This window comes from Bos indicus x Bos taurus, chromosome 3, assembly GCF_003369695.1.
Source record: "Bos indicus x Bos taurus breed Angus x Brahman F1 hybrid chromosome 3, Bos_hybrid_MaternalHap_v2.0, whole genome shotgun sequence".
In the NCBI taxonomy this organism is placed as follows: domain Eukaryota; kingdom Metazoa; phylum Chordata; class Mammalia; order Artiodactyla; family Bovidae; genus Bos; species Bos indicus x Bos taurus.
This window is the reverse complement of record NC_040078.1, coordinates 31446431-31473893: the sequence shown is the minus strand read 5'-3', so window position 1 is coordinate 31473893 and position 27463 is coordinate 31446431. Positions and strand designations below refer to the sequence as shown.

At 51.7% G+C, this 27463-nt stretch overlaps 1 protein-coding gene across 2 annotated transcripts in view; it reads right to left on the bottom strand.

The window, feature by feature from the left end:
- KCND3 (potassium voltage-gated channel subfamily D member 3) overlaps positions 1-23740 on the bottom strand; it is a 231635-nt gene extending 207895 nt beyond the window's left edge. For both annotated transcript variants that reach the window (XM_027536170.1, XM_027536171.1), the window contains exons 1-2: positions 23466-23740; positions 15422-16599 (exon numbers count right to left, since the gene is read on the bottom strand). In XM_027536170.1, coding sequence (XP_027391971.1) covers positions 15422-16527 — 1106 coding nt within the window. In that variant the 5' untranslated portion in view covers positions 16528-16599; positions 23466-23740. The remainder of the gene's footprint in view (positions 1-15421; positions 16600-23465) is intronic.
- Between the last annotated feature and the right edge of the window lie 3723 nt (positions 23741-27463).

Genomic DNA, 27463 nt, shown 5'->3' with positions numbered 1-27463 from the left:
CCAGGATGATGCTTCTGGTGAGAGGAAGGGTCACCTTTCAGCAGGCCAACCTGAGAACAAGGACCTGGAGATTTTCTCCTGCCCACAATGGCCCAGGGTTACACTGGGAACCCCCTCCTCCCTCCCCACCCCTCACTTCCAGCAGTCTTTCACAGAAACACACACACACACACACAATGAGCATAGAGCCTGTTTCTCCTCCGCCTTTCACTGTTTCCTTGAAACTCTTTCCCTTTCCAGCCCTCCGAGCCCCGCTACTTTCTCACGTCATTTGCACACTCCTGGGAGTTCTATCTCTTCCGTAACATCTCCAGGTCAAACAGATCTGATGATCCTCTTGGCTCAGCCCTACCTGTACAGGAAGTGTCCCAGAGCTACAGATTCCACTCCAAGTTGGGGCACATCCTCTGGGCTTCTCTGGTGGCTCAGATGGTAAAGAATCTTCCCGCAATGCAGGAGACTCGGCTTTGATCCCTGGGTCAGAAAGATCCCCTGAAGCAGGGAATAGCAACCCGCTCCAGCGTTCTTGCCTGGAGAATCCAATGGACAGAGGAGCCTGTGGGCTAGTCCATAGGGCCGCAAAGAGTCAGCCACGACTGACAACTACTATACTGTCCCTCGCTTCATGCTGTGAAACACACAGACCTTGCACCTGATTCAGTGTCTAGTCCTGCTTGGTTTAAAGTTATTTAAACAACACACACAGGTTGTTTGAGCCACCCATGTTCAGGTGCTTCTCACTCTGAGTAAACTGGCAGGGCATGACAGGGCAGCGACATGCCAGAATCTGAGCACTGAGCCCCTTCTTTTTCCAGGTGCTCTGCTGGAAGCTGGGGCGGGGACCATGGTGCCTGACTCTAAGGAGCAAGGGCTGGCTGTGCTTTCAGAAGGTGGTGACGGGAGGGAGAGAGCCTCCTGAGATGACTCACTAACCCGGCCCATTTCCACTGAATTTCCTTTCCGCGCCCATACCCTGCTACCGGACCTTCAGTCCTCATCCTCTCCGCACTTTGGAAAGCCAGTGGTGAGATGCCCAGAGCCAGAGACAACCCACACGCTCACCCTCTCCCCAGTCCTCTGTGATCATTTAATGGTTGGTTTCATTCAAATAACTCAAAGTAATGTGAGCCACGCTGCCCACACAGATGCTAATAGCAATGTTGAGATTCTCCTGCGTTCCTCTGGGGAGCTCATGTTCTTAAATAATGGGAGTGGAGAAGAGAAGGGCCATTTACTGACCAAAGGGATAACAGCGGGAAAGAAGATGGGGATGGGGTGGGGCATGGAGAAACCCTGGGTGGGGTGTCAGTAGAGATGGGGAGTGGGGGACCAGGGACAGGATGGGGACTCCATGCACCCCAGAACTTGCCCATTCATGCTGTGCAGGCTCCCCAAGGGCCTAAAGAGCAACTGGTTCATCTGGGAACCTCCACTCTTCCCCAGGGCTTGGATTTGCCAGAGCCGCACTTGAGCCATCCCAAGTCCATGCCAGGACACATGTCCCAGGGTCTTCTTGCCTCCAAGTCCCCTAATGACTTCCCTGATCATAATTATACTTGCCTTCCACAACTGTTTCCTAACAGGACCTTTTGGGTTCTCAAAAGCCCTCATCCTTCTAAGGTGTAGAGGAAATAGGCTTGAATTGAATACATGAGAGGAAGGTTGTGATCACTGACCCTCTCCAAAATGGAATCACTGCAGCCCAAAGGGTAAATTCCCATCCCTGAATGTTCAGGCAGATTCGTTGCCATCTGCTGGGGAGGTTGCTGAAGGGAGTCCAGCTCTGAAGGGTGATAGCAAAGTAGGATTCATGGGGCTTACGTAGCTCTCTGCAGATCCCACGGTTAACATCTATCTTTCCCTCATCCAGCTAATCTGGCCTATCCAAGGAGCTGAATTCACAATTCCCTGGTCTCTCCAAACATAGTGCTGTGTGGCTGAGAGCTGCTGACCCGAATCTGAGCCATGCCGGCTTACCATCAGGAACCCTGGAGCCCTCTGGGGGAGTCTCTGAGCAGAACCTCCCAGGTCCCTCTGCAGACTTGCAGTTCTGATGGTCACTTTGGCCAAGGACTCTTTTCACTTGGACCTCTTTAGAGATGAAGAAATGGAAATGGGATGGTTCCCAGTGCCCCACCATCTAGAGGCTAGTTCCCAGGCTGTGATCATCCAGGCTACTGGGCTAATGATCAGATTTCCTCTGAAGAGGGAGAGACTGACAGCTTGTGAAACTGACTTGGAAGTGAGAATTCACTAAATCCAGCCCTTCATCATTGAGAAGAGGATTCTGAGGACCAGAAGTGACTTGTCCAAGATCATACAGCCTGCTGAAGCTGACCCTACAACCCACATCTCCTGACTCGTCGTTCAGTGGTCTTCCCATTGTCCTAAGGAGCCCAACCCCAGTAGAAGGGTGCAGTTAACCCACATGAGCCAGAGTAAAACACCTAAATCAGAGTGTGGACACAGCAGCCCCTGCTCCTCAGATGAGAAGCTGAGCTTACATGGAAATATTAAGAAAGTCAAACACTGTGTGGAAGTGGGCATAACACTTCATCTCTTTCTCAGCCCTGCCCAAACTGGGACTGTGCCGGCCAGGCTGCAGGGAAATGCTTTATTAATCAACACAACAGACTTTTGCTGGCCAGAAGAGATGTTTCTGCTGAAGAGAGGAGGGTGAGGAGGGGAAGGGGCTTTGGCTCAGAAGACAGGGATGCAAACCCTCAGGTACCGAAGTCTCAGGAGAACTTCTAGCAGCTTCTGGAAGCAGAAGAGAAACAGGCCAGGGAAGAAGGGAAAAAAGAAAAGAAAACAAAACAAAACAAATGTAGGGTTGCATGCAGCAAACTGCTCTTCTCCATCTCTGGGGCAGAAATGGCATGAAAAAGGCTGAACGAGTCTAACACCCCAATGTCAGGAGAGCCAGCAGAGGGGAGCAGGAGGGTCAGAGCTCATGGAGGAAGAGTCACACCTGGCACTGTGAGCCCTCCAGGTGGGCAGAAGCAAGGCGGCACCTATGACCTCCAGGGAGGATGTGCCCGGGAGCACCTATGACCTCCAGGGAGGATGTGCCCAGGAGACTCCTTATCCCACCCCCGACCTGTTTCATCTTCCAGCCACAGATCACCATGAGGGCCTATAGCTGAGGAGGCCAGAGGACTGGGCAGCCTGTGCTCAGTCAGCAGGTTCAGACAGGACCCCCCATCAGAGCTGCTTCCTTCTATTCTAAAAACATGAGGACTGGCATCCAGCTCTGCTGAGCTGAGCTGTGGTCTCTCTGGTGGGCTGGGATAGGGCCAGTAAAAGGCTGAGTTATGCCCCATGGCCTGCCATGGATGTGGGGCTGGCGGAGGTTGCCAACTTCTAGACACAGGACATGGGTAACAGAGCCACCAGGGACCAGGATCTCCGCAGAGTGGGAGAAGGCATAAGACTTTCAGACTTTTATTCTGAAAGATATTTACATAGGATATTTACACATTATGCATATTTACAACTTTACTTCTCCCTTCAATTTTTCTCCTTTTGTACAAACTCTACTATAACACTAAAATCTCCCACTTCCTCCTTTTTTTGTCTTCTCTCCTTTTCACCAATAAGTTCACTGCCTACTGCTGAATTCTGGCCCCATGCATGTGCTATCCCTTCTCTGTTGGACCAGACCAGCTTGGGTCCCTTAGATCCTGCTGGCCCCTTCTCCATGACTCTGATCTTTCCTTCATCGCCATCCTCCATCCACTCTTCACCACCAAGACCTATGCCAACAAGCACGAGAGCCTTTGGTGCCAGCACATTAGGAGGCTGGGAGGCACTGTTTCTTCCTCCCAGTCCCCAAAGCCTCTAGTGAAAATCTGGGTGGTTAATGACGGGTTAAGAGCAGACACTGGTTATACTGCACACAGAGCTCCAGCTTCTCCAGACACCAGCCATAGGCTCTGAGCGGGCTTTGGTTTTCTCAGTAACCTCACTCTCCTTTGGTTAAAAAGGGCTACATGAGGAAATCCATGTAAATGATTTATAGTCAGCACCAAACCCGGAACATCATAAAAGTTTGATAATATCAATTTTAGCTATTATTACTGTGGTTGTTGATGGTGATGAGGGACAGTGGTCCCTCACGTGTCAGGGTGAATCTGCTGCTACCTATTCAGTCTCCTCACCTTCCAGATAACAACCCTAAAGAGACTCGGACACAGCTCTTGAATCCTCATTTCTGTCCCAGGCCAGCCTCTCCCCGACTCCTAACCGTGGATGGAGCTCTCACTTTGGGAGACACTAGAGACACTGCGCCTTTACTCTCAAGGTGGGGTTCCTCATCTCTTCCTGGGTCAGGTTGATGGCCTCATTCCATTTCTCCTTACGAGCTTTATCACTTTTTTCCTACTTTTTAATTCAACTTTTCATTCTCATTTTATACATTGATTTGTCTCTCATCATCTGCTCCTACTAGAATTCCAGTCCCTCAGAATTTGCCTGTTCTGTTCATAAATACATCCTTAGCCCCAGCACACTGCCTGGCACATAGAGACCCACAATATTTACTGAATAAATGATAGAGTGAAGGAATGCATTTAACATTTCCACCACAATCTTCCAAGGACCAGCTTAAACATCACCTCTTTCAAGAAGTCTTCCCTGATTCCTGCCTCCTCCACTTTCCCTCCACTTTTCTGCCCTTTACTCAGAACTCTCACCTTATTAAATCCAGAAATATAGTTCTATGTGCACAAAAGACCCATGTTACTAGGCTGAGGCTTCTTATGAAGCAAAGACTCTAAACGAAATCAGAAGACCTTGTTTTGAATCTAGTAATGCTGCTACAGCGTGGGAGCTCAGGCAAGTTGCCTACACTCTCAACATCTCCTGCATGCATGCTAAGTCACTCAGTCATGCCCAACTATTTGCAACCCCATGGACTCTAGCTCTGTCCATGGAATTGTCCAGGCAAGAATACTGGAGTGGGCTGTCATGCTCTCCTCCAGGGGATCTTCCCGATGCAGGGATCAAACCCCTGTCTCCTGTATCTCCTGCCTTGGCAGGTGGGTTCTTTACTGCTAGTGCCACCTGGGCATCCCATATATAGGAAGCAAATTGAACACCCTCCTCCTAGGACTTAGTCCTCATCCCCTTTCTTTGGAACCCCTCATAGCAACTAGGACTGTGCTTTGCTCACAAAGATAGCTCAGTGCAAATTTGCTGAATTACTGAACCATCATTTTCCCCAGGTGCTTACCAAGAGCCCAAGAGAGATGTCTCCAAGACAGGGCAGGCCAGAGGACGTGCCCAGTGATGTCAGGAGTACGTCTGACGTTTCGCTCTAAGGAGGAGGGAATGAGTGGGACAAGCACTGTCTCTAGTGCTTAGAAACTCTGCCCAGGGGTCTGACGCTGCAAGGCCTGACAGTGTCACACCTGTGGAGGCTGTGCCATACAGACTCAGCACCCTCCGTGGCTGGGCAAGGGATGTTTGCTGGTCTGTGACTATTTAGACCCCAATCTCCCATCCACAAGCCAATGTAAGGGTTCTGTTCTTATTACATTTTAGCAAAGCTCATAAACCAATTTTGATTTCCTGGGTCAGTGCTGTTTATTTAATTATCATGGTAGGAGACTAAAAAGAAAACCTTGTTTTACTCAGAAAACCAATATGACCTTTTAGCTCCAGCAGAAACCTGGTACGAAAGGGAGCTTCTGCAGACCAAGGAGAGAGGCATGGGCCAAGCTGCACACAGTGGGCACCCGTACTCCTACGGGGGGCAGGTGCAGAGAATCAGGGCCCAGGGCAGGAAGGGGTTCCAGGTCCTCTCTTCATCCTTCCCTTCGTGTTTTCTTGGGCCATCTCACCTATTTTCCCTGCTTCAGATGATGATTTCAGAACCTGCTGCTTTAGCCCCCTTCTCCCTGTTCAGTTGCAGACCCACCTTTCCATCCGCCTGCCAGCTACTTCAAGGACACTCAGGGTTACCAGCAAACACTGCCGACCCACAGTCAAGCTCACGGTCTCTATCTTGCCCTTGACCTCCAGCCAACCTGTTCCTCCTGAATGTTTGTCTACTTGTCCACTCGTATGGTTCCAGAGTTACTTTGGACTTCACCTCCTCCTGGACGTTTATCTCTCCTTTTCCACCGTGACTGCCCTAGGTCAGGCCTTCTTTACTTCTTCCCTGGATCTGTCTCCTGGCTAATGTCACAGTGTCCAAGGGCTCCCATCTAACATTCATCCAGAAGACACCTTCCTAGTCCGTGTGTCACAGGGACACATTTAGTGACTCCCTAATGTCTACCAAATAAATCCCTTAGCCTAATATTTTAGACCCTCATGTCTCTAGCAAACCTTTTGTTCCTGCTCACCTCCAGCCACACTCCGCATATACCCTAAACTAGCAAACCAGCACATTAGCTAAACTCTCCAAGTACCATACTCGTTTGCAATTTACTTGGAATTTCTGTTTCCACATATCAAAATCCTGCCTACTATTGTTGATTCAGCTGAAATGTCACCTCTCCATTAAGCTAATCACTCATTCATTGGCAAATACTTGTTAAGCTTTTCTTCTGTGTCAAACACTTTTTAATCATTTCAGGCCATGCCTTATCCTCTCTTGTACACTCAGAAACATATTCCAATCCTCTACTCTACTGTAAACTTCTTGGGGACAGTACTGAGGTGTCATTTCCATATCCCCAATACTGCCTAATAGGGTGCTTCACAGATAATAGGTGCTCAGTAATGTCTGTCGAACTGAATCGAGGTTTATGCTGTCCATGGTTTTGATATCATTTAGTTTAGTTGGACTCTCCTACGGTTTTTTTTTTTTCTGTTTAAGTATGCGTGACCAGGAAGAAGTAAAAATAAACTAATGATACTTCTCAGCAGCTCCAAGCCTGTAATTATGGTTAACTCTCAGTTATCCACGCCATTGGAAAAGCAGCTTGGAGAGAATCCCACGCCAGAAGCACAAAAACATGATTTCCATCAGTCTTTGACATGTATTGTATGATTTTCAAGGAGCTGATTTGCCTTGTTAATTTTGTTTGGCTGATCGGGTTGCTATTTGCGTTTATAGTCTTTGAATAATTGGCTGGGTAGCAGGGATGGAAGGGGAAGTGGAGGGCTGTGCTGGGGGTAGGAAGTCGGTCCAGAAGGAAATATCAGCTCTATACAACTTCAGAGGCAAGACTGGATGAAGTGACCATCACAGGCACTTGGGGTTTGTTGGCACGGCTCAGGGTTTGGCCAGTTTCTCTCAGATGAGTGCAAATGTAGAGCTGTCCCTGACCACTACCAGCCCACCCTGGGTCCAGAGTTGGATTTTGCTTAAAGATGATATAAAGTAAGTAAGTAAAGGTTCTGGGATGGAGGGAGGGCTGTGCTTTCAGTCTTGTTGGTAACAGGAGGGTGCCTCGCTGAGCTACTGGGAACCACTGGATGCAAATCAAAGAAAATGAGATTTGCAATTTTGCATCGATAGCTAGATAATGCAAGGGGGAAAGTTCCCCTCTTCTTCTTCTGAAGCAAACAAATATCACATGTGGTGATTCAGCAGCTGCATTCGTTGGGGAAAATTGATGCACATTTCATGTGTCAGGGAGCTGAATCCCAGAGAATGGAGCCAGCCTCCCAGAAAATGGTTTCTTTATATAGTTCCATCCATTTATTGTTTGATTGGACTTTCTGTATATTAAATTCAAGCTGTTCTGCCGCTCTTGGGTATTATGATGTGTTGGCTCGGTGGGAAATAATGAAGGTGATGGGATTTTACAGCATCGCATTACAAAGGAGGCGTCCTCAGCCCCATCCATCTCTCCATCAACTGGCTTGTGTGTGAGGTGGCACTTATATTAAAACGATTTTTCTGATTCAGTTTAATGACACTCATTCGAGTCCTGACACCCGGAATATGATTACATGAGCTAGAGGCAATCTCCCTCCATCTAGCCATGGTCAGCAAAGGCTGAGTTCTCCTCCTTCCCCAGCCCCTCCCTTCCCACTTAGCCATCATTTGCATTGAGCTGGGTGGAGGGAAGTGGGGCTGGGGCGGGGGAGAAGGAAAAGGCTTACATTCTGGTCTGAGAAAAGCAGGCTGGGCAGAGGCAGGAGCACTGGCCTTGCCCTAGGGGTCACAATACATGTAAGTCTTTTGGCTGAGAACTTCGGATGCTTGAAGCGATTGTGGTAACTCCTTCATCCTCATCACAAACAAGTCCCCTTTCAAAGCTGGCTTGAATTCACTACTATAGACTCCAAAAGAGATTGCTAAAAGCCTGGTTCTCACTTGCCAGAAAAGAAGAACTGACTTGGTCATCACAAAGGATGGACACTTAAGATGTGAGTAGATTGTCCATTTCCTGGAGGACAGTGGGAGAGGGACTCACAGACAAGTCTCTGCTCCTCTTCCTGCCTGGGAGAAGCTTCCAGCCACAAAGGTGTGTGGCCAAGAGCCCTGTGGGGACTGGGACAGGTGCTCCCTCCTGTGAGAGGAGGGTGAGAGAAACAAAAATCCCCCTGTGGTTACCAAGGGGTTCTGCCCCTCCCCTGGGGAGAGAGAGGGCCAGGCTGCCTTTTATTTACACTATTTTCAGGCAGAATAATTGCTGCTCCTCAGGAAGAATCATGTTTTTGTTTACACGTGTGTTTAAAGAGGGAAACCCAAACAAAACCAAACAGAGAGAGAGATTGATTTTAAGAGATTCCAGAAGAGAGCTGTGAAATGGGCATCAGCATGGAAATTCCCTCCAAAAATTGCTGCGATTTGAACAGCCGGATCGGAAGACGAATCTAATGTGGTGACCCTGGGGTGAAGAACCCCAAAGGCTGACATTCCACCTGTGGGAATTCATTTCTTCCTCCCCTGCAGCCCCAAAGTGCTCCCCCTGCCTGTGTCAGCAGCTACCAGAGCTGCTGCCTTTGAGACTGGCTGGTCCTTTTCAGTTTCTGAGCCAAGACTGCCCACACAGTGGTGAGCACCTTGGCAGGTGCTGGGGAAATTCTGCCTGGGTTGAAGGCAACTTCAGTCAAGTGCAGATGCTCCTGCTGATTGTCAGTCCAGCCCTGTTCTCAGATGGCCATGCTCTAGCTCAGCCTCAGAGGTCTGCCATCCGGTGCCGGAGTCTGGGAGCCACCCTGCAGGCCCTTTACGTATGCCTCTTCTTGTGAAATGCTTCTCCCAGCAGTGGAAGCCGTTAGGTCTCTGTCTTCCAGGCCAGTCCTCGGCCATGGGAGCTGGTGAAGCTTTCAGCTGGCAGGCTGGCCGCAGGACCAGCAAGGGTGTCCTGTGGCCTTGACTTTTGAACGTATGCAGAATCTCTCACTTCTCCCCTTTCCGATGCCACTACTAGATCCCAGCCACCCTCCTCTCTTGCTCAGATTGCTGTGGTAGCTTCTCTTCTTCAATGTATGCACTACCCATTGCCCAGATCCTTTCAAGTGAGTCAGATCTTTTCAAAACTCTCCAATGACTTCCCATTCCAAGCATATTCGTAAAAGGCAGAGGGCCAAGTCTCTGTGGTGACCACAGTGATTACGCGGGCCCTGCATGGGCTGCTTTGTGCTACCTGTCCCTGCTCTTGGGGCTGGACCATCAGCGCCTTCTAGCCCTTCCAAGAAAAGCGCACCACGGCCCCTCCTGCCTGATGGCCTTTGTGTTTGTTGTTCCCTCTGCCTGGAATGTTCTTCCCCAAGAAACCCACATTCCAGGTTCTGCTCAAATTCAGCCTTAACTGAGAGGCTTGTCTTGACCTCCCCACATAAAATAGCAGCTCTCCCTTGCTGCATCCCCTCTCACACTTGGCATCCCCAATTTATCACATCATGCTTTATTTTTCTCTGCAGCATGCATTACTTCCTGATTGCCTATATGTAGGTATGTATCCATCTATCTCTTTACTGTCTGGTTTTCTCCACTAGAATGTAAGCCCCACAAGATCAGGGGCTGTTTCCTTTGCTGCTGTATCCCCAGGGCCTAATAGCTACTCAAGTATCTGTTGAATAAATAACTGAATGGAAGGAAATGTGATGGGTAGGGGGGGCTTATCTATGGCACCCTTTCTGCTCCTCGCTGGCCATGGAGTCTGGGCAAGGAGCCTGGCAAAGCAGCCAATACTGAAATACATGGGTTGAAACCTCCCTTGCAAGAAAGCCCCAACCCTGCTAGGCTGACATCAGAACTAGAGAATTCCCTGCTTGGCCTCCTCATTTCCACCCACCCACAAACATCCTGTTAGACAGGACCATATCACTAACAGTGAGATAGCGCTTTCACTGGTTCTTACAATGGGTAGGAGATAGTTAACAAGTGAGAAAATTGAAGATGGGTAAGCCAGAGTACATAGCTGTTTGGTTGAACAGATAGATACTGAAGCCTAGTACATGTCAGGTCCTGTGCTAGATACAGATCATAAAGTGATCTTTGAAGCAGATACCTGCCCTTGAGAAACTCATATTCTGGGGAAAAGACATAAAAACAAAGTTAATGACATGTGGCAACTGGCAAGAAAGATGCATGGCAGAGCACGTGGGAAGCCTTCCTGGAGGAGACAATGTGGGCTGTTTTGTAGGATGACAGGAGTTAGCCAGACAGAGCAGAGTGAGGGGTAGTCTCTGGAGGGATGGGAAGAATGTGAATAAAAGCCTCTTTTCTGACCCTGCTCTTCCCACCCTCTCTTGTTTTGGTTCAAAACAAGAGAAATGAGTCTCATTCATTCTGTCTGTACTTTACATAGGGCTGATGAGCAATCATGGTGCCTGTGCATTCTCAGAGCCTATGATGCTGGCTGACATGCAGTAGACACTCAGTAAATGTTGAATGAATGAATGATTCCTTGTTGGGATGCAGGTCTCCACTCTCTCTTAGGAATTTCAGCACCAGAGAACTATTGGTTAAGAAATGTCAAGCCAAGAGAAGATCCTGAGGTCATTTATTCCCAGTAATTACCCTATAATCAGATCCCCCAGGCAGGGACCCACCACCATCTAGATGGGCACTGTTTGGCCAACACCCCACTCCAAGGCCCTTGGAAGGTGGGAGGAGGGTTGGTGGACTCCCCAGAGGCAGTGGATGATGGTACAGCCAGAATTTCAGGAACTGAAGGGTTAACGAAACCCACCTCTGGTTGGTTCCACTGGGGGTGCCTGATCAAGCACCCCATTCTGTGGAGTGCCCATATTGATCTCCCAGGCCTGGCTCCCAGTCTCTGAAACCTCAGGCAGGCCCCTTCCAGGATTAGACTTTAAAGGGAAATGCAAATTACCTGGAGGCTGCTTTGTGCTTGGAAGAAGTAAAAATCGATTCTGTTTTCGTTAAAGTGATTTTTGGACACTGTCAAAAGCTCTCTCATCTCAGAGCACGGGGTGACAGATAGGCTGCCGGTCTCAATTACATAACCAAGCCAACCAGGCGGCATCGGGCCATCTCATTAGAGTGACACTGCTCCATGCCCTTCCCAAGCCCAATTCCCCCTCCCTAAGATGCCCAAGAGCACTTTATCCCTTCCAGGCCTGGAGCTGGCCCTCGATGGCCCTTGTGGATGCTTGTTCACAAAGCTTCCTTCCCCTCTGCCCCAAGCCCCACGTGAGCTTCACCCATGGACTGGCTCAGGCAGTCTGCCCAGTGGTGATGTCAAGCAAAGTCAAACAAAATGAAGAGGGAAAATCTGCTTTGAAAAAGTCTATGATAATAATACATTCCCAAACTAGAGGTGCTGGTCTTATTTAATATTGGGAGCTCTGTGTTATCCCTTCCCTCTGTTAACTGCGATAATTGAGGATTTATTTTATTTATAGCATCAATTATGAGCACAGAAATTAATCCTTTAGTGGTGAACTTGGAAGCTCAACTGTCAAGGGGGCACCAGGGAACCCTGGCCTGGGCAAAGGTGTCTTCCCCACCAGCATGGGAGGTGGCCAAGGAAAGCCATCCTCCAGCATTGGTGGCGGCCGGGTTGTTATTGTTCTGTGTGCTCAAGATATTCTGAGAAATTAAATAAATGGGAATAATTGGCTCCAGGAGATCCCTCCCTGGAGGACACCTGAGTAACTCATCAGCGGGTCCTAGGAAAGCAGGCAGAGCCAGGAAGAGCAAACTCCTTCACGCGACACATCGACCCTCGACTAGTCAGTCAGCAAAGGCACACAGACTGTAAATAGGCCTGGGAAGGTTTGGGTGGGAAGGGTCTGGAAACAGGAAGAAGTAGGTGTCTGCCAGGGATTGTTGGGAGCAACCAGAGAGAATGTGGAATGTGGCAGAACACTGGCCCTTGGCATTGCATGACCACTTGGGGTTCAAACACCAGCAAAGAGTAAGCAAAGACAGGCTTTCTGGAATGATCCAACAAGCTTACAAGTAGCCAATGAATGTGCTCAGGACAGAGAGCAGCCAGAGGAGAGGAATGGTTTCCAGGATAGGGTGGGTAAGACCTCCAATAAGAGCAAGAAGACCCTCCACAGCGTCGCAGATCATCCCAGTGAGGGGGGACCACACACCAGGTGAATGCTGCCCTGCTCCCTCCCTGGGGCCAGGGCTGGGGGAGATACAAATCTTGGGTCCACCCTAGAGAAAGTACAGGTGGGTCTGGAAGGGACTGAGGACATTATCAGACCAAGCACATGGAAAAGAAGCCCCATTCTCATTGACTCACCCATTTAAGAGTTTTGCCAAATACCTGTTGTTTAGAGTCAAGCAGCGAGCCGGGCGATGGTTCTCACCGCCAACTCCGGTCAAAGTCAAGCAGCCCGATCCACCTGACACTGGTCAGGGTGGACAGGAAGAAAAAGCCTGCTTTCCCATTACTTAACGGAGGTTAAGCAAGACATGACTAAAGGCTTCATTTTTGCTTGTGAGTTTTTCCTCCCTAAGGCTAGACATCTTGCTGCTTGAGGAAGGGAAGGGTGAGGAGCTTGCAGGGCTCGAAGTCAGGGCCGGGGAGTGGAGGGTAGTCTGGGTCTTCCTACGCAGGAGTCCTCACTCTCTGGCAGTCCTCTTGCTCTGCCCCTCCCTCACCTCCCAAAAGAAAATGTGAGGCCATGACTGTCCACCCCCTGACGCTAGACTTGACCTTGATCTACACAGCGAAGGCTAAAGGAAATCACTGGTCTCCCCAGTGACAGTAAATAGATTTTGCAGTGAAAGCAGCCATTAATTTCCCAGGCAGAACTTAAACTGGCCAGAAGAAAATGTTTTATATATTCATAAATTCCCTGTGTGCCTAGTGAGGTGCCTGTAGTCCTCACCACGCTGACACTTTCTTAAATAGAGATAGGACTAGAATAGATTATGACACCCTGAGGCCATTAAAAAGAAAAGCTCTGAAGGGCTGATTTCCACCTACAGGCCCTGATGTTAAGGGAACAAGTAGAGTGGGAAATGAAAAGAGAAAGGGCCCTGGAGACAGCCAGCCTGGTATTTTAAAAGCGGCGCTGCCCCTCAGCAGCTATGTGACTACAGATATTTACTTAACCTCTCTGAGCCTCGCCTGCTGCATCTTCAAAGTTGTGTGGAATTTTTCCTACCTTGCAAGGCTGTTGTGAAGACTTAAAGAGATAACATATGCAAAGTGCTCAGCACACTGCTGACACATAGTAGACACGCATATGCTGTTATGCTAATAATAAAAAGTAACAGGCAGGTGGCCGTTCAAGTTTCCATTGATCTCTGAAATGGCCCCATTTTAACTCCGACACTCATCCGTCTGCCCTGTTTTCTCCCCATGGCAGTCCTGAGGCATCACTGGTGTCATGAGTCCCATCAAGGGGCACTTAAGGGTTTTGGACAGTCAGAATGTAGCCATGGAGGTCCTGGCCATGGAAAAGTCCCCTTCAGGAAAGCAAAGGGATGGCCAGGTTAGCAGAGAAACAGCAAATGTGCCTCCTTCTCCTAACACAGGGCCAGCTCTCCAGCCCATCTTATCCCTAAATATCCCACGAGGCCAGGAAGCCACATCTACTCCCTGAGTCAAGAAAGACAAGGTCAAATGACCAGACATCCTTGCCCACTTTGGGTGGGAGCAGTTAGTGGGAGCCTGCATGTGTGTTGAAGAGGAAGGAAAGGGCAAGGTGGCCTCTGCCCGATGAATGGAATGCCCCCTGTCAAATGTGGCCTTCACAAATGGACAGCAACACCCCTCGCTCTCCCCCTTGCTCCTCCCTTCTGTGTGGCAGAATGACAAATGTAATCATTTTAAAAGGTCCTGTCACCTGCTCAGTCATTCCCAATAAGCACTATGGAAAAACCGATACCAGCGCCACAGGGTTTCAGCCAGGGGAAAAAAAAAAAAAATCGAATCACCAGGACGCCACCAACTGAATTGTCAAACACCAAATAAAAAGCTTCATGAATTCTCCATCAGCAATATAACGCTTCCTGGCCTAAGCAAATACAGCCCCAGTGTATGAATTGTGAAGGGATTTTGCTTGAGCCTCAATGACTTCCCACAGCTGAAGCAGCAGCCCCTAAGAAATACACATCTCCATGAAGCTGCCTTCATGGAGTGAAGACTGTAATCTGCTTCCTGAGTGAGCCCCCCCCCCCCCCAATCCTCTGATGGAAAGCTTCATATCCCAGCACCATAAATATATTTCGGTGATCTCAACTGGAGAGGGGACCCTGGGGAGATGGAAGAGACAGAGTCACCCGTGACCTCACTGAGCACCTTTCCCTCCCACTGATGATATTGTTGTTACTGTGTCTGACCACATGATCCATCAGACCATCTCACCATCACCCAGGTAGGCTGAAGGATCATTCATTCTCACAGAGTCAGACTAAGAAAGCAAAACTACTGCTTCTTCAGTGAGAAAAAAAAAAAAAAAATCAGGTGCCCCACTTTGCAGAAAACCCAAGTTCAGAGTCACTTAGAGAAAGTCTACTCAGAGCTCCTGAGCCCTTGAGCATTTGTGGCAGCAAAAAAGAAAAATAAGGCAGAAGAGAAAACAGCCTGCAAATATACTACAAAGGAGAAATGCAGGGAGGCTCCAAAAAGAGAGTTCTAGGGTCTCCTGTTAATGGAAATCTGTACCCTCTTGACCACTCTCATTGAACTTCTTATAGCATTCTTCCTTCCTGCTGCCCTCTTTTCCTCTTCAAGGCAGCCCTTGCAAGCTCAGGTGCATATAAGAATGCAGCAGTCTCCACTCACTCCTCCCCCACCACACACACATACACAGAATGCATGGCTGAAAAAAGACATGGTGACTATTTTCTGTGTTTTGTAAAATATATACCCTACTCCTAAAAGAAAACTCAATTCAGAGCATTCATCAGCCCCAAACAAATCATTTTGGTGCCTTCCACTTCTGATTAGCAACTTCCCTTGCTCCTACAACTTGGGGAAGTGACTCCAACCTTCTGTGTCCAGCTCTGATACCATCCACAGTGTCCCCGTCAATCCAACCTCCGCCCTTCTCCAGGACAACAGCTCCGACTTACCCCAGTGTTGTCATGGTGACGATGGTGTACCAAAACGAGGCGGGGATGCTTGTGAACTTGCTGGCGGAGGAGCCCTTCTCGGCGTAAAACATCACAGTGGCAAAGATGATGATGGCCATGGTGAGGGAGAAGAGGAGGAAGCCGAGCTCCGAGGCACAGCTCTTCAGGGTGTAGCCCAGGATCCGCAAGCCCTGGGAGTGGCGCGAGAACTTGAAGATCCTGAAGACGCGGAAGACCCGGAGCGTGACGAAGGCGCCTGACACGTCCTCGTTGTTGGTCATGACGAGGCCGATGTAATAGGGCATGATGGCCACCACGTCGATGATACTCATCACGCTGCGGATGAAGCGGTAGCGGCTGGGCGCCGCGAAAAGCCGGAGGAGGTACTCCACCGTGAAGATCATGACGCAGGCTGTGTCCAGGCAAAAGAAGGCCACGGAGTAGCGCTCGCCGCACGGCAGCTCCTTGCTCCCGGGCACCGTGCCGCACGGCACCGTCTCCACCACGTTGGTGATGACCGAGACGGCGATGAAGAAGCCAGTCACGTAGTAGAAGACCAAGGCCAGTGTGCTGGTGTGCGGGTTCTCGAAGGCCCGCCACATGGTCTGGCGGAAGCTGAGCGAGGGCATGGACTCCTGGTTGTTCTCCGAGTCGTTGTCGTCCATGAGCCGCTCGGCGTTCTCCCTCTTACGGTCCTTGTACTCCTCATAGCAGCAGTCACCGATGATCTCGGGCAGAATGCCGTAGAAAGCCAGCTCGTCGTCGTAGGCGGAGATGCACTCGTAGCGCGGGTAGTGCAGTTTGCCAGTGCGGTAGAAGTTGAGGACGCAGCGGAACACTTCTGGGTCTCGGTCGAAGAAGTACTCCTTGGTGTCCTCGTTGAAGAAGAACTCCTTCTCCGTGCTGCCCAGCAGTGTGTCTGGGTAGCGCTCCAGCGTGGTCCGCCACGTCTGGAACCTCCGCCCGCTCACATTGAGGACAATCAGTTCATCCTGCCGCTTGTTCTTGTCGGCCGGGGCTAGGGGCATGGGGCAGTTGGCCACTGGCATCCACCCGATGGCCGCAGCCCGCGCGAAGGGCAGCCAGGCTGCGACTCCGGCCGCCATGGTGACTCCAGCTCCTGGGCGGCCACTGCTCTGCCACGCGGCACACCAGCTTGGAAGTTAGTTTAGCAACCCCTGGGGACAGGAGGAGAAAGCAGAGAACCCGTGAGTCCCCTGTCTGCCCCTGGAGGGTAGATGGGATACAGGGAAGGGTCATCAGGAAGTGAAACAGCAAACGTCTGGAAGGGAAATGAATGGAACTGAAGTCCCCACCAAAGAGAGGAGACTTGATTCACACCCGGTCTTGCAGCAATGTGGGATCACCAGATGTTGTTGACTGCCTGACAAATTGTCAAGTTCCAAGAGGGCTCAGGAGCACTTGGAGGGAAAACCTCTTTAGCAGAAAGATCTGAGAAGACGTGGGTAATAATCAGCTCCAAAAGGTTATGGTGTTATTACGAATTTAAATTGGGAGAGGGTAAACGAGTTCTCATCAAATGAATTTAAAAGTGGGATAAACATGCTAATTTTTATTTCTCTCTTCACCCACAAGGGCAATCAGGAATGGGGCATGGAGGGGGGAGATCAGGGAAACACATTCTTTCCACTCCTCACTGGTGAGGAGGCTCGGGCTGCCTAGGGCTCTGGAAAATTCTCTGAGATGCCAGAACTTGGTGGAGTTCTGTCCCCAAGTTCCATGGCGAAGGCTGACCCTGGTGGCGTGCTACCCTCTGGGACAATCAGCTGGGACATTTGGCAACCTCATGTCCAGTCACGCTCTCAGAGCCATAATAGAAAGATGTGGGAGAGGCTGGGAGGCTAGGGTTCCTCCCCCACCTTGTAAAGGACTCTTGGATTCTTGGTTCACCTGCCTTCCAAGCATTGTCCTTCTTCCTCCCAGAGGAAGCTGATCCACACTTACTGCCATCTCCAGACTCCTCGCCTCCCGTCTCCATCTGCCCACCATCCCTAACTCCCTCAGGTTATATAACAATACCCTTTCCCATGCCAGCCTCTTTCACCTGGCCCCACTCCACCCTCAGAGGTTCTTCCAGAGCTGGGCCACCTCGGCCCTTCACTCACCGCTCTCTGAACCAGGCTGTGTACACACTTCCCCATCACCTGCATGGATGGAGGGAACAGTGGCATGGAGAATTATATTTGGCTTTGGGAAACAGATTTACCTTCTCGAGTCTGGCTTTTTAAAGACGGTAGTGAAATGAGTCTGCAATCCCCAAATGTATACCATCTGTGGGGAGACACGTGGTGACACAGAAACACACGGAACAGCAACGGGGAATTGTTTGGGGTTGACACGCTCATTTTCCCAGATCCTAAACTGATCTCACAGAGCCAATCCTGACTCAGAATTCTTTGGACCCTCTGGAATTCAGCTGGTTTAAATAAATGAGGCAGAAGCTGAGTCTCGTAGGGAGATTTGATCTCATCTTTCCTTGTAACCCTGTTTGCTTCTCCTGACTCCCAACTCTGCCAAGTTTTCCAGATTTCTCCCTCCTCTCATTCCTGAGCCACCCCTGGACTCTGCCACCTGGAGATCTCTGAAACTGGACAGGTGGAAGCTGGGTCTACCACCTTGCAAAAAGCTGGTCTTCACCTTTTGCTCACAGCATCCTTAACCCCCGGCCTGTCACCTTGGCCATCTTCCTTACTACTGCACCCAAAGATGCAAATAATTGCCAAATAATGAGACAGCAGGTCTCTGCCCGCATAAGGCCTCGCTTCCCTGAGTCCTCTTTCCCATTTGTCTGTTTGTCTCTCATTCCCCCAACCCCCATTTCTCCTGTTCCAAGTAAATCCATCCTGCTCAGGTTAATTTCCCTAAAGCAAGATCTTCCCATTGCCTACCAAATCAAGTCTGAACTCTTTGGACTGGCATTCTGGCATTTTCACAAATGGATCCTGGTTTATCATTCCAGCCCCATGTCCAGGCACCTATCCTAGATCCTAAATGGGCTCATGCATAGTCCTTGGGGGTCTGTCTGTGGGCACTCTTCCTTCTGTTGGGACTATGCTTCCCCTTCACCCAGCTCTCCTATTAGAATCTCCCCTGTGCCTTGCTCTCTCTCTGATGCGTCTTCCTCTCCCCACGCTGAAAGTCTCTCCTCCTTTGGGCTCTTGGCACTCTGTTTGCTCCTCTTCCCTAGCACCTATCATCCTCTCGCCTGGGTTACAGACACTCTCCACGAGTCTTATCATCATGGCCAACAGTAATTGAGCGCTGACTTTATGCCAGGCACTGCACTGTCTCCAATGGATCAGCTCATGTAATCCTCCCAGCAACCCTAGGAAAAAGAGGTCTGAAATTCAGCAGTCGGCCAGCTGGAAGGGGGAAGGACAGGGACTACAGCCCTGGACAGGCAGTCTGACCCCACACCACATGCCCTGAGATCCTGCTTCTCAAGGTCTTCCTGTAAGAAGAATATTACGTGATGTTTACTGAGGGCTGACTGCCAGCCAGCACAGTGTCACATGCTTACATGGCATGGACCACTTCAATCCACCCCAGCAACACCCACAGGGGGCAGACGCCACCATTGTCCGCATTTTGCAGATGAGGAAAATGAAGCATGAGGAGGTATAACTGGCTGAAGGATGTAATGATTAGGCAGGGAGATTTAAACCTGGGCCGTCTCAATGTGGAGTTCGAGGGGATAGCCAGGCCTCTTCCCTGCTTTCCCCATCCCACACGAAGCTCCTTAAGGGTAAAGGCCATGATGCTTCTATCTTTACATGACAAGTCAGGAGGTAACATAGTAGGTGCCCAACCTACCGATGATCCCCAAAGGTGGGCACAATAAAGGACAGGTGGGAATCCAGATTATATAGATGCCAATTGTAATCCATGGATTTTATTCCACACCATCAGGGCTTTTAAGGCTGGGCATTCTCTCTCCACTCAGTAAACTCTGAAGACAGATCTAAATAAAATGAACCCAATTTAAGTGCCTCTGACTCACTGTAGCTCTGTGTTTTCCCAAGGAGCTGACCTCTACCTCAGTTTCCCCTCTGCGTGCTAAGGAGTATGTTCACAGGACTTTCTGCTTCCTCAGAAAGGGAGGTTGATTCAGGTGCCACAGAAGACATCGGGAATGACAGTGACATTCCCTCTAAATGTCACCAGTCAGAGAATAGAAAAACAGCGCGGGCCTGATGAGCTCTTGATTACGGGAACTGAGGAAAGAACAGGGGGATCATTTACCCACGGCAATGAGTAATCCACATACCGCTGATAGAAGACTGGGGAACACATCCCATGTATTTTATATCTTTCTTCAAGAAATGTACCCTTTTAACTCCCTGTATTTCCTTTAGGCTACTAGGAGAATCTGTAGTCCCTAAGCACACACTTAGCCAGGTTTTCTGAGGAGCAAGAGAAGTTTGGGAAGAAAGCCTGCAGTTTAAAGACTGGTCACAAGATAATTCCAATCCAGATTTAGCTAACATTTATTGATCACTGACTATGCAGTGGGCACTGATTTAAGCACTTTTTGCAGCAACAGTTAATTAATCCCACAAAAATCCTATGACATGGGCATTTATGCTGACAAGCTTCAGGAAAGGAGCTGAGACTCCTTCAAAGTGACTATGTTCTGTGTATATAGGAGGTGACGATTTTCCAATAGGCTACTGATCAGTTGGTGCTAGTAGTAAAGAACCGGCCTGCTGGTGCAGGAGACATGAGAGACACCGGTTTGATCCCTGAGTGGGGAAGAGCCCCTGGAGGAGGAAATGGCAACCCACTCCAGTATTCCTGCCTGGAGAATCCCATGGACAGAGGAGCCTGGCAGGCTGCAATCCATAGGGTTGCAAAGAGACACAACTGAAGTGACATAGCATGGCAGCATGGCATGGCAGCTCACTGCCAAATGACTTCCTTAACCTAGGTGTAACCAAATACTGAAGGTCCTTTGGGAGAGAGCAGGATGCAGGCTCTGCCCACCCTGTCCCCAGGCAGCAGAAAGCATGGGGTCTGGAAGGCCCAGCACTCCCGTTCTAATTCTCACCTGAACTTGTGAAAGCAAGCCATCATTATCCTCTGGGCCTCACAAGCCTCGTCTGTCAAACGAGATAACTGGACAAGAAAGTGACAAGGAGATCTCTAGCACAAACAATCCTTGATTCTACTGGATCCAGGACATCAAGCCTGTAGCTCAGGTCTCACCAAGAGCTCTTCCTCATGGTGTCCCCTGCAAAGCAAGCAGTAGAGCCTCTGGGTTTGTTGCTGAGGGGACAGAGTTAATCTGAGCCTCCTTTTAACAGAGGCACTTCTGGGAATTTCTGATGAGGCTGGTGCCCAGAAAGGGCCACACAACCTGCATTGCTTAGAACTCAAGGCAATCAAAGGCCCAGTTCATTCATAGAACCCCTGGCTACACCCCTGGAGGGAAAAGGGGCCTGGGCTCCAGACCCTGGGCCCTGGACCTCTGACTTTTAACATCCTTGCTTTATCCCAGGATGGAGCTAAGAAAGGTAGGAACTTGGGGGATTCCCATGGCAAAGAGTAAGAGACCACAGAACCAGCAGGTACCCCTCTAATACTCTGCTTGGGCCAGGTATGCAGTTGTATACCCTGAGAGAGTGGAGCCCTCCCATTTCCATTCTGCCAATGCTGTTTCACCCTGACTCCCAAGCCTCACTCCCTGGTACCTGCTGCTGCCACGCTGAATCCCATCACTTTACCCTCCCCTCCTCATACCGATCTCCTCTTCTCCAAAGTCTCTGGGTATTTTACAAACTGCTCTCAGATGAATAATTGAGAACTGGGGAAGGAAGAACAGTCCCTCTCTATCTATCATAAAAGCCTCTGGTCCCACAGTCAAACTTTTATCCCATGTATTAAACCAGGACAATCTTCCCAAAGAAGGCCAGGCTATCTCCGAAGCTTCAAGCCCTGTCCCCTTGGTAAAAGGTACCAAAATGGGAGGAATCACCCTATTGTTACTTCTGTGTGTGAGAGAGAGAGTTTGTTTGGAAGTGGAGGAAAAGTGTCCCATGCCTGTGGCCATGCCAGCCATCCCCTCCATACAACCCTGCAGGCTTTACCCAGCTCAAGCAGGGCTTCTCCAAGACTCTCACCACAACACTCGCCCCCTGACAGGCACCAACGCCTCCTGGAGACGACCTGGGTATGAATTCTTGCAACAGGCACCACAGTGCGGCCCCATTTCCAGCCAATAGCACTGCACAGGCCTCAAATGCCAAGGTTTTACTAGGACGTGGACGCCTTACAAATGAAAAATCTGAAGCTATTTTTGTTTTTGGCAGAAGAGTTTGACAGTGGGAAAGATGGGGGTGGGGGGAGGATGAGGAAGAGACATTTGAAACAGGTGAGTGCTGAAATGACACAGGCGGGGAAGAAAAAAATCCTAGAAAAGGGAAACGTTCCCCCTGCTGTAAACAGGCAGCCCTGTTAGCCAGCTTCTGTGGCAGAGATAGGGGGCCCAACGTGGGCAAAGTGAGCAGACCACCTGTCCTGGGGACTGACACTTAACCCAAGCACAGGCACAAGGCAATGAAAACAGCATGTCACCAAGGTCTACCCTTCAGTGACCTCGACAGACTACTGGGTATGGAGAATCTCTTGAAACTTTTACTTTCCATCATTTTTCACTCAGCCCAGAATGGAGCCAGTCTGGGAGCCGAGGGTCCTGACAACCTAGAGGGCATTCTCCTGTGCCCCCAGGGTTTGGGTAAGCAGCCGTGAAATTGGTAGGGTGCCGAGATAGGGATCCTTGGGATGCAGGCCTGGGACACACACAGAGATCCTCTTCTCCCGCAGTGCCTCTCCTAGGCTGGCCAGGGCACTTTTCTGAACTCTTGATTTTTTTCTCCAGCCTCTTCAACAGTGAAAGGGAGCAAGCCGCTAATCGTACTTCCTCTGGGGGTCCCTTGTGTACTTGCATTTTGTTGCTTTCCAGTAGAGACAGGGGAAAATAAACACGTCTATTCCAGCCCCTGTGCCAACATGTCCACATGCTTTGCGTTCAATTCCTGCTGGCCCAGGCCCCCTTTCTACAGACATTAAATATCCGGGTTCCCTTGAAGTGATGGTAAATAAGGCATAAATTTAACCATCTCTGTTACATTCATGCAAAATACCATCACGAACCACATAGAACCAGGTCTTGAAAAGATTGCCTAGTACCTAGGATCGGGAGAAAGTTCAGGCGCCCTCTCCCAAGAAATATAACCGAGACTTCTCTTCGCTATAAGATTCCAGGTTCAGAACCTCTGCCTGTTGCTGACATATCACCGCTGCCCGGGATAAAAGCAGAACATCTTGGACTCGATTCAAATGTCAACACTAAGCAAGTGCAGGAATTTAGTTGATTCTAGGTAACTTCTCTGCCCAGTCCCTTCCGCACCTCATTCCTAGTGTAAACATCTCGCAAAGTGAGTCTTTCCAACGGCCTCCCCCCCGGCCACTCTGGCGCCTGGTGTTGCTCAGAGACCCTTCCCAGAGCTCGCCGAGGGCAAGCGGCGTCGGGCAGGACCAGATGTGCGGGCCTCCAGGCTATGGGAGGCACACCGCCTGATCGCCCGGCTGAAGAACTTTGTAAAGCGCCCCAAACTGCTCCCCGCTTCCACCCTCAGCCATTTCTCTCCTTCTCCCCTCAGAAGGAGCGAGGGACCGAGCGAGCCGCCGCCACCTGCCGCCGGATCCCGGGGCGCTGCCTCTGGCACCCCGGAGGGAAGGCAGGCCAATGGAAGGAGGGCAGAGGTTCACACCCCCACCTCCAAACCTCACAGCGCCTAGCTGCCCGGAGGTGGCTCCGCAGCCCGCGGGAACCGACGCCTCCGGGCCGGCTGCCTTGCTCCCCCACGGCGCCAGCCCCACCCCCAATCCTTCCGGCGCCCCAGCGCCCACCCACCCGGGTGCGGGAGTGGGAGGGTGCCGCGTGGGCAGCCGGAGCAACAGGCGTGGGAGCAGCGCTGAGCGCGCTTCCTGGCTCCAAAAGGCTCGGTCGCGTCCCTCTTACCTTCAGCGAAGCAAGCCCCGGGCCCCGCACCCCGCGCCCCGCGCGCGCTAGGAAGCTGCCGCCGGGAGCCGGGGGCCGCGGAGGCGCAGAGCAACCAGCAGCGCGGGGAAGCGCCCAGCGGCCGCCGCTCGCACCGCTCCTCCTCGCGAGCCAAGTCTCTCCTTCCCTTCTTCGCTCCGTCCGTTCGTGCGTCCGTCTGTCCGTGGGGCCCTCCCTCCCCAGTCGCCGCCGCCGCGGCCGCCGTCGCTCCAGCCCCGGCTCGGCAGCGCGTCCCCTCCCCGCCTCGCCGCTCCGCTCGCGGGCTCGCGGGCTCGCGGGCTCCCTCGCTCGCGCCCTGCCCCCGCCGCTGCCGGCGCCGCGCGGAGCGGAGCCCGGCGGGCCACCGGCTGCCTGGCGAGGTCCCTCTCCCGAAGGGGGAGGCGATGGGGGCGCGGCGCGGGCGGGGCGGAGAGGAGAGTCCGGGGGAGGCGGCGAGGCTGCGCCCTTGCCTCCCGACAGATCCCCGGCGACCGAGCGGCTCCAGGCCGGGCCCGAGAGCGCGGAGGGAGAGACGAGGAGGACCCGGAGGCTCGCCGCGGGAGGGTGCCCAGGGCGAGGGCGTGCTAGGGGGAGTGACTCCCCGCGCGAGGGTGTGTGTGTGTGCTGTGTGTGTGTGTATGTGTGTGTAGAGGGGCGCGCGCGTGAGCCAGGGTGGGGGGCAGGGAGACAAGGCAGAGCCTGGTGCGTCTCCCCGGGCCAGTGGAGGAATCCTAGGATGTGTCTGGAGGTGGCGGAGTGTGCCGACGCGGGTGTGGGCGCGTGTGCCAGCGAGGGTGGGCACGGGGGTGAGCGTGGCAAGGTGAGCTCGGCCTGGGCGTGGAGGCGGAGCGGGGAGTAGGCGTGAGTGTGAGCTCGGAGGCGTGTGTGCTGGGGACTCGGGGAGAGGTGACAGGGAGCGTCAGTGTGTGCGCGCGTGGGGTGTGTGTGGACCCAGCTGGGTGTCTGTTTCTCGCCGACTGTCCACGCGGCATCAGCACTTGCCTGCGGCCGAGCCCTGCCACCTGGGGAGGTGGAGCCCGTCACCGCGCAAGCTTCGTAGCTCGCCGCGGCCGTGAGCTTGATGTGCCGGGGCTGGAGAGGTCCCGGGGGGACACACAATGCCCTTGCCCCACGTAAGAGCCGCTCTTCTTCCGGAGCGCAAGGGGCACGACCCGAAGGTAGGGATTCGCCCTCCTATCCTTCCACGTGGACTCAGTACCTAGACCCCAAAGTCCGGACTTGGGAGCGTGAACTCTCAACCCGAGTCCGCCCGGTCCCTCGATCCCTCTCCGGAGCCCAAGGATCCCAACTGCCCGGTGGCTCGGCCCAGGATGGGGAGCGTGCAGTCGGCAAGTGCCCAAGAGGTCGGGCGGATGGAGCCCCAGAGCATCCCAAGAGAGTGGTATATGGCCCAGACTCCCACACTCTCGGCCTGCGTTCGCAGAGGGTTCAGTACGCTCGAACGGTGTCAACCCAAGCGGCTCCAGCTGTCCCCGCGTCCAGAATTCCGAGATCTCGGCCTGGATGCCCGGAATCGCCTGGCGCTCCGGAGGCGAGGCAGCTCCGTGCCTCAGCAGGGACCGAAACGTAGAGCTTGAGCGACCACAGTTTTGGGTGTGAAACAGAGACCGAGGGAAAAGCAGAGTGCGGTGAAGGGGCGGGCGTGCTTGAAGGGGGCTGGGAAAGAACCTCTCTGAGTCCGAACGAGGCTTCTGGCTTTTATGAGAACCCTTAGCCCTGTTCTAGATTAAGAGGTGGGGTGAGTCATGGTGGCCTGAGCCCCAGCGGGCTCCTGGCTGGCTCGGAAGCCCTCATTCACGCATTCGTTCCACTCCCCGCAAAGCCCCCTTCAGCTTGTCTGTCTGAAAGGTGGACAGTTGGCCCTTAAAGAGCTGGGCGTAGGCTCTATTAGCATTTGCCAGGAGCCCCAGGAGCGGTGTGGGATTTGCATAGTGATTTGCATACAGTAATAATGATTAACAACAGTGCCACTCCCTGGCAGACGGGGGGAAGAATTCGGGGAAGGCCCTGGCTCTACTCCCACCTCCCTCCTCCCATCCCTGGATAAGAGCTAATTTTCTCACAACTGCTGTGACCCCTGAGAGTTCTCAAACTCTGGGTGAGCAGGTCTGGGGAGGGGCAGTTTCCTTCAGCCTTGTCCAATTTGGGAGAGTTTAAACTCAGTGCTTTTTTTCTTAGGGCTTCCCAGGTGGCGCTAGTGGTAAAGACCCCTCCTGCCAATGTGAGAGACGTAAGAGATTGGGGTTTAATTCCTGGGTCAGAAAGATCCCCGGTATTCAGTCCTGGAGAATCCCATAGACAGAGGAGCCTGGTAGGCTACAGTCCAGGGTTGGGAAGAGTCGGACAGGATTGAAGCAACTTAGCACAAACACATTTTATTTCTGCCCGGGTTTGAACTCTTGTGCATTCCCATCTTTGTTTTGCATCTTGCAGGTAGCTTAGGGGCTGGGTCTGCCCCAAAGCTTGGAGGTTTCCAAGAACAGTTAGCTGGGAGCATCTTCCTCCTCCAGAGAGATATACTTGTGGGACAACTGTGCTCTCCTGTGCCTGGTCAGCCTTGTTTGAAGACAGGACATTGATTCAGGACACCCCCCGCCCCCTGCCCCACCTTGCCCTGCAACACACACACACCTCTGGATCCATTCCTCCCGGGTTCACATCTCATCATTTAAGGGAAGTAGCTGTAGACTGTATTCTCCTTTCTGTTGAGAAGATCTAGAGGAAAATATAAAAGACAGATTTCTAGTCTAGGCCAGTGTGGTTGTTACTTACCAGCTCTTCTCACAACCAGGTGACCTGGAAAATGAGAGAGAGAGAGAGAAAGAGCAAGTGATGGGCAGAAGGGAGGCCCCTTGACTCCGGCAGCTGAAGGAGCCATTGCCTGGAGATGCTTCCCTTGCCTGGGCTCCATGCCCTCCATTGCATCTTTCCAGCACTGCCTGGTCTCGCCCTTCCCCTCTCTCCCTCTGGCCTGGCCAGGATACTCACTTGCATTTCCCCCATGACACGGCCGCTTTTCCTTTAACTCTCAGCTTCTATTTAAAAAGCTAATTTGGGAGCTTGTCGATGCTCCCAATTCAGATATTCTAAATAGGAACTGAAAGTTAGGAGCTGCCAGGGCACTAGAATTCCTTCCTTTGCCACCAGCACAGCTAAGGCATTTGTTCAGTCAATCAGCTGGCCATGGCTGTGTGTGTGTGTGTGTGTGTGAGAGAGAGAGAGAGAGAGAGAAAGAGAGCGCACGCACATATGAGTTCAGGGCGTATTTCCAGCTATCTTTTCTGTTTAAAGATGGTGCTCCTATGGACGACTGTGATCTGTGTGTCCTTTCCAAGCTGTGCACACATGAGGATTCTTCTTTAGTCCCTTCACTCTGGCTGCTATTTGCAGAGCTTGTCACTGTGTGGACTGTGGGGGTAAGAGGCTGCCCCACCAAGTCTGCAGCCTCCAAGTTTGCTGACTTGCTGGAGCTGGTGTCTGCTTGGGGATTTCCCAGGGCTGCTCTGCTCAGGTTTGCTCTTAGAAACTGTGCCCTTGAGTGTCCATAAGGGTTGCTTCTCGGAGAAGGCAATGGCACCCCACTCCAGTACTCTTGCCTGGAAAATCCCATGGATGGAGGGGCCTGGTGGGCTGCAGTCCATGGGGTCGCTAGGAGTCGGACACGACTGAGCAACTTCACTTTCACTTTTCACTTTCATGCATTGGAGAAGGAAATGGCAACCCACTCCAGTGTTCTTGCCTGGAGAATCCCAGGGACGGGGGAGCCTGTTGGGCTGCTGTCTATAGGGTCGCAGAGTCGGACACAACTGAAGCGACTTAGCAGCAGCAGCAGCAGCAAGGGTTGCTTCTACCCTCATTGCTTGCGGCTGGACTACTTCACCAATCTTCCCCTTGACAAGGCAGGAATTTGGAGGGTGGAACTGCACCTCTGAGGGTTGCTGGCTTTCTATATTCAGGGT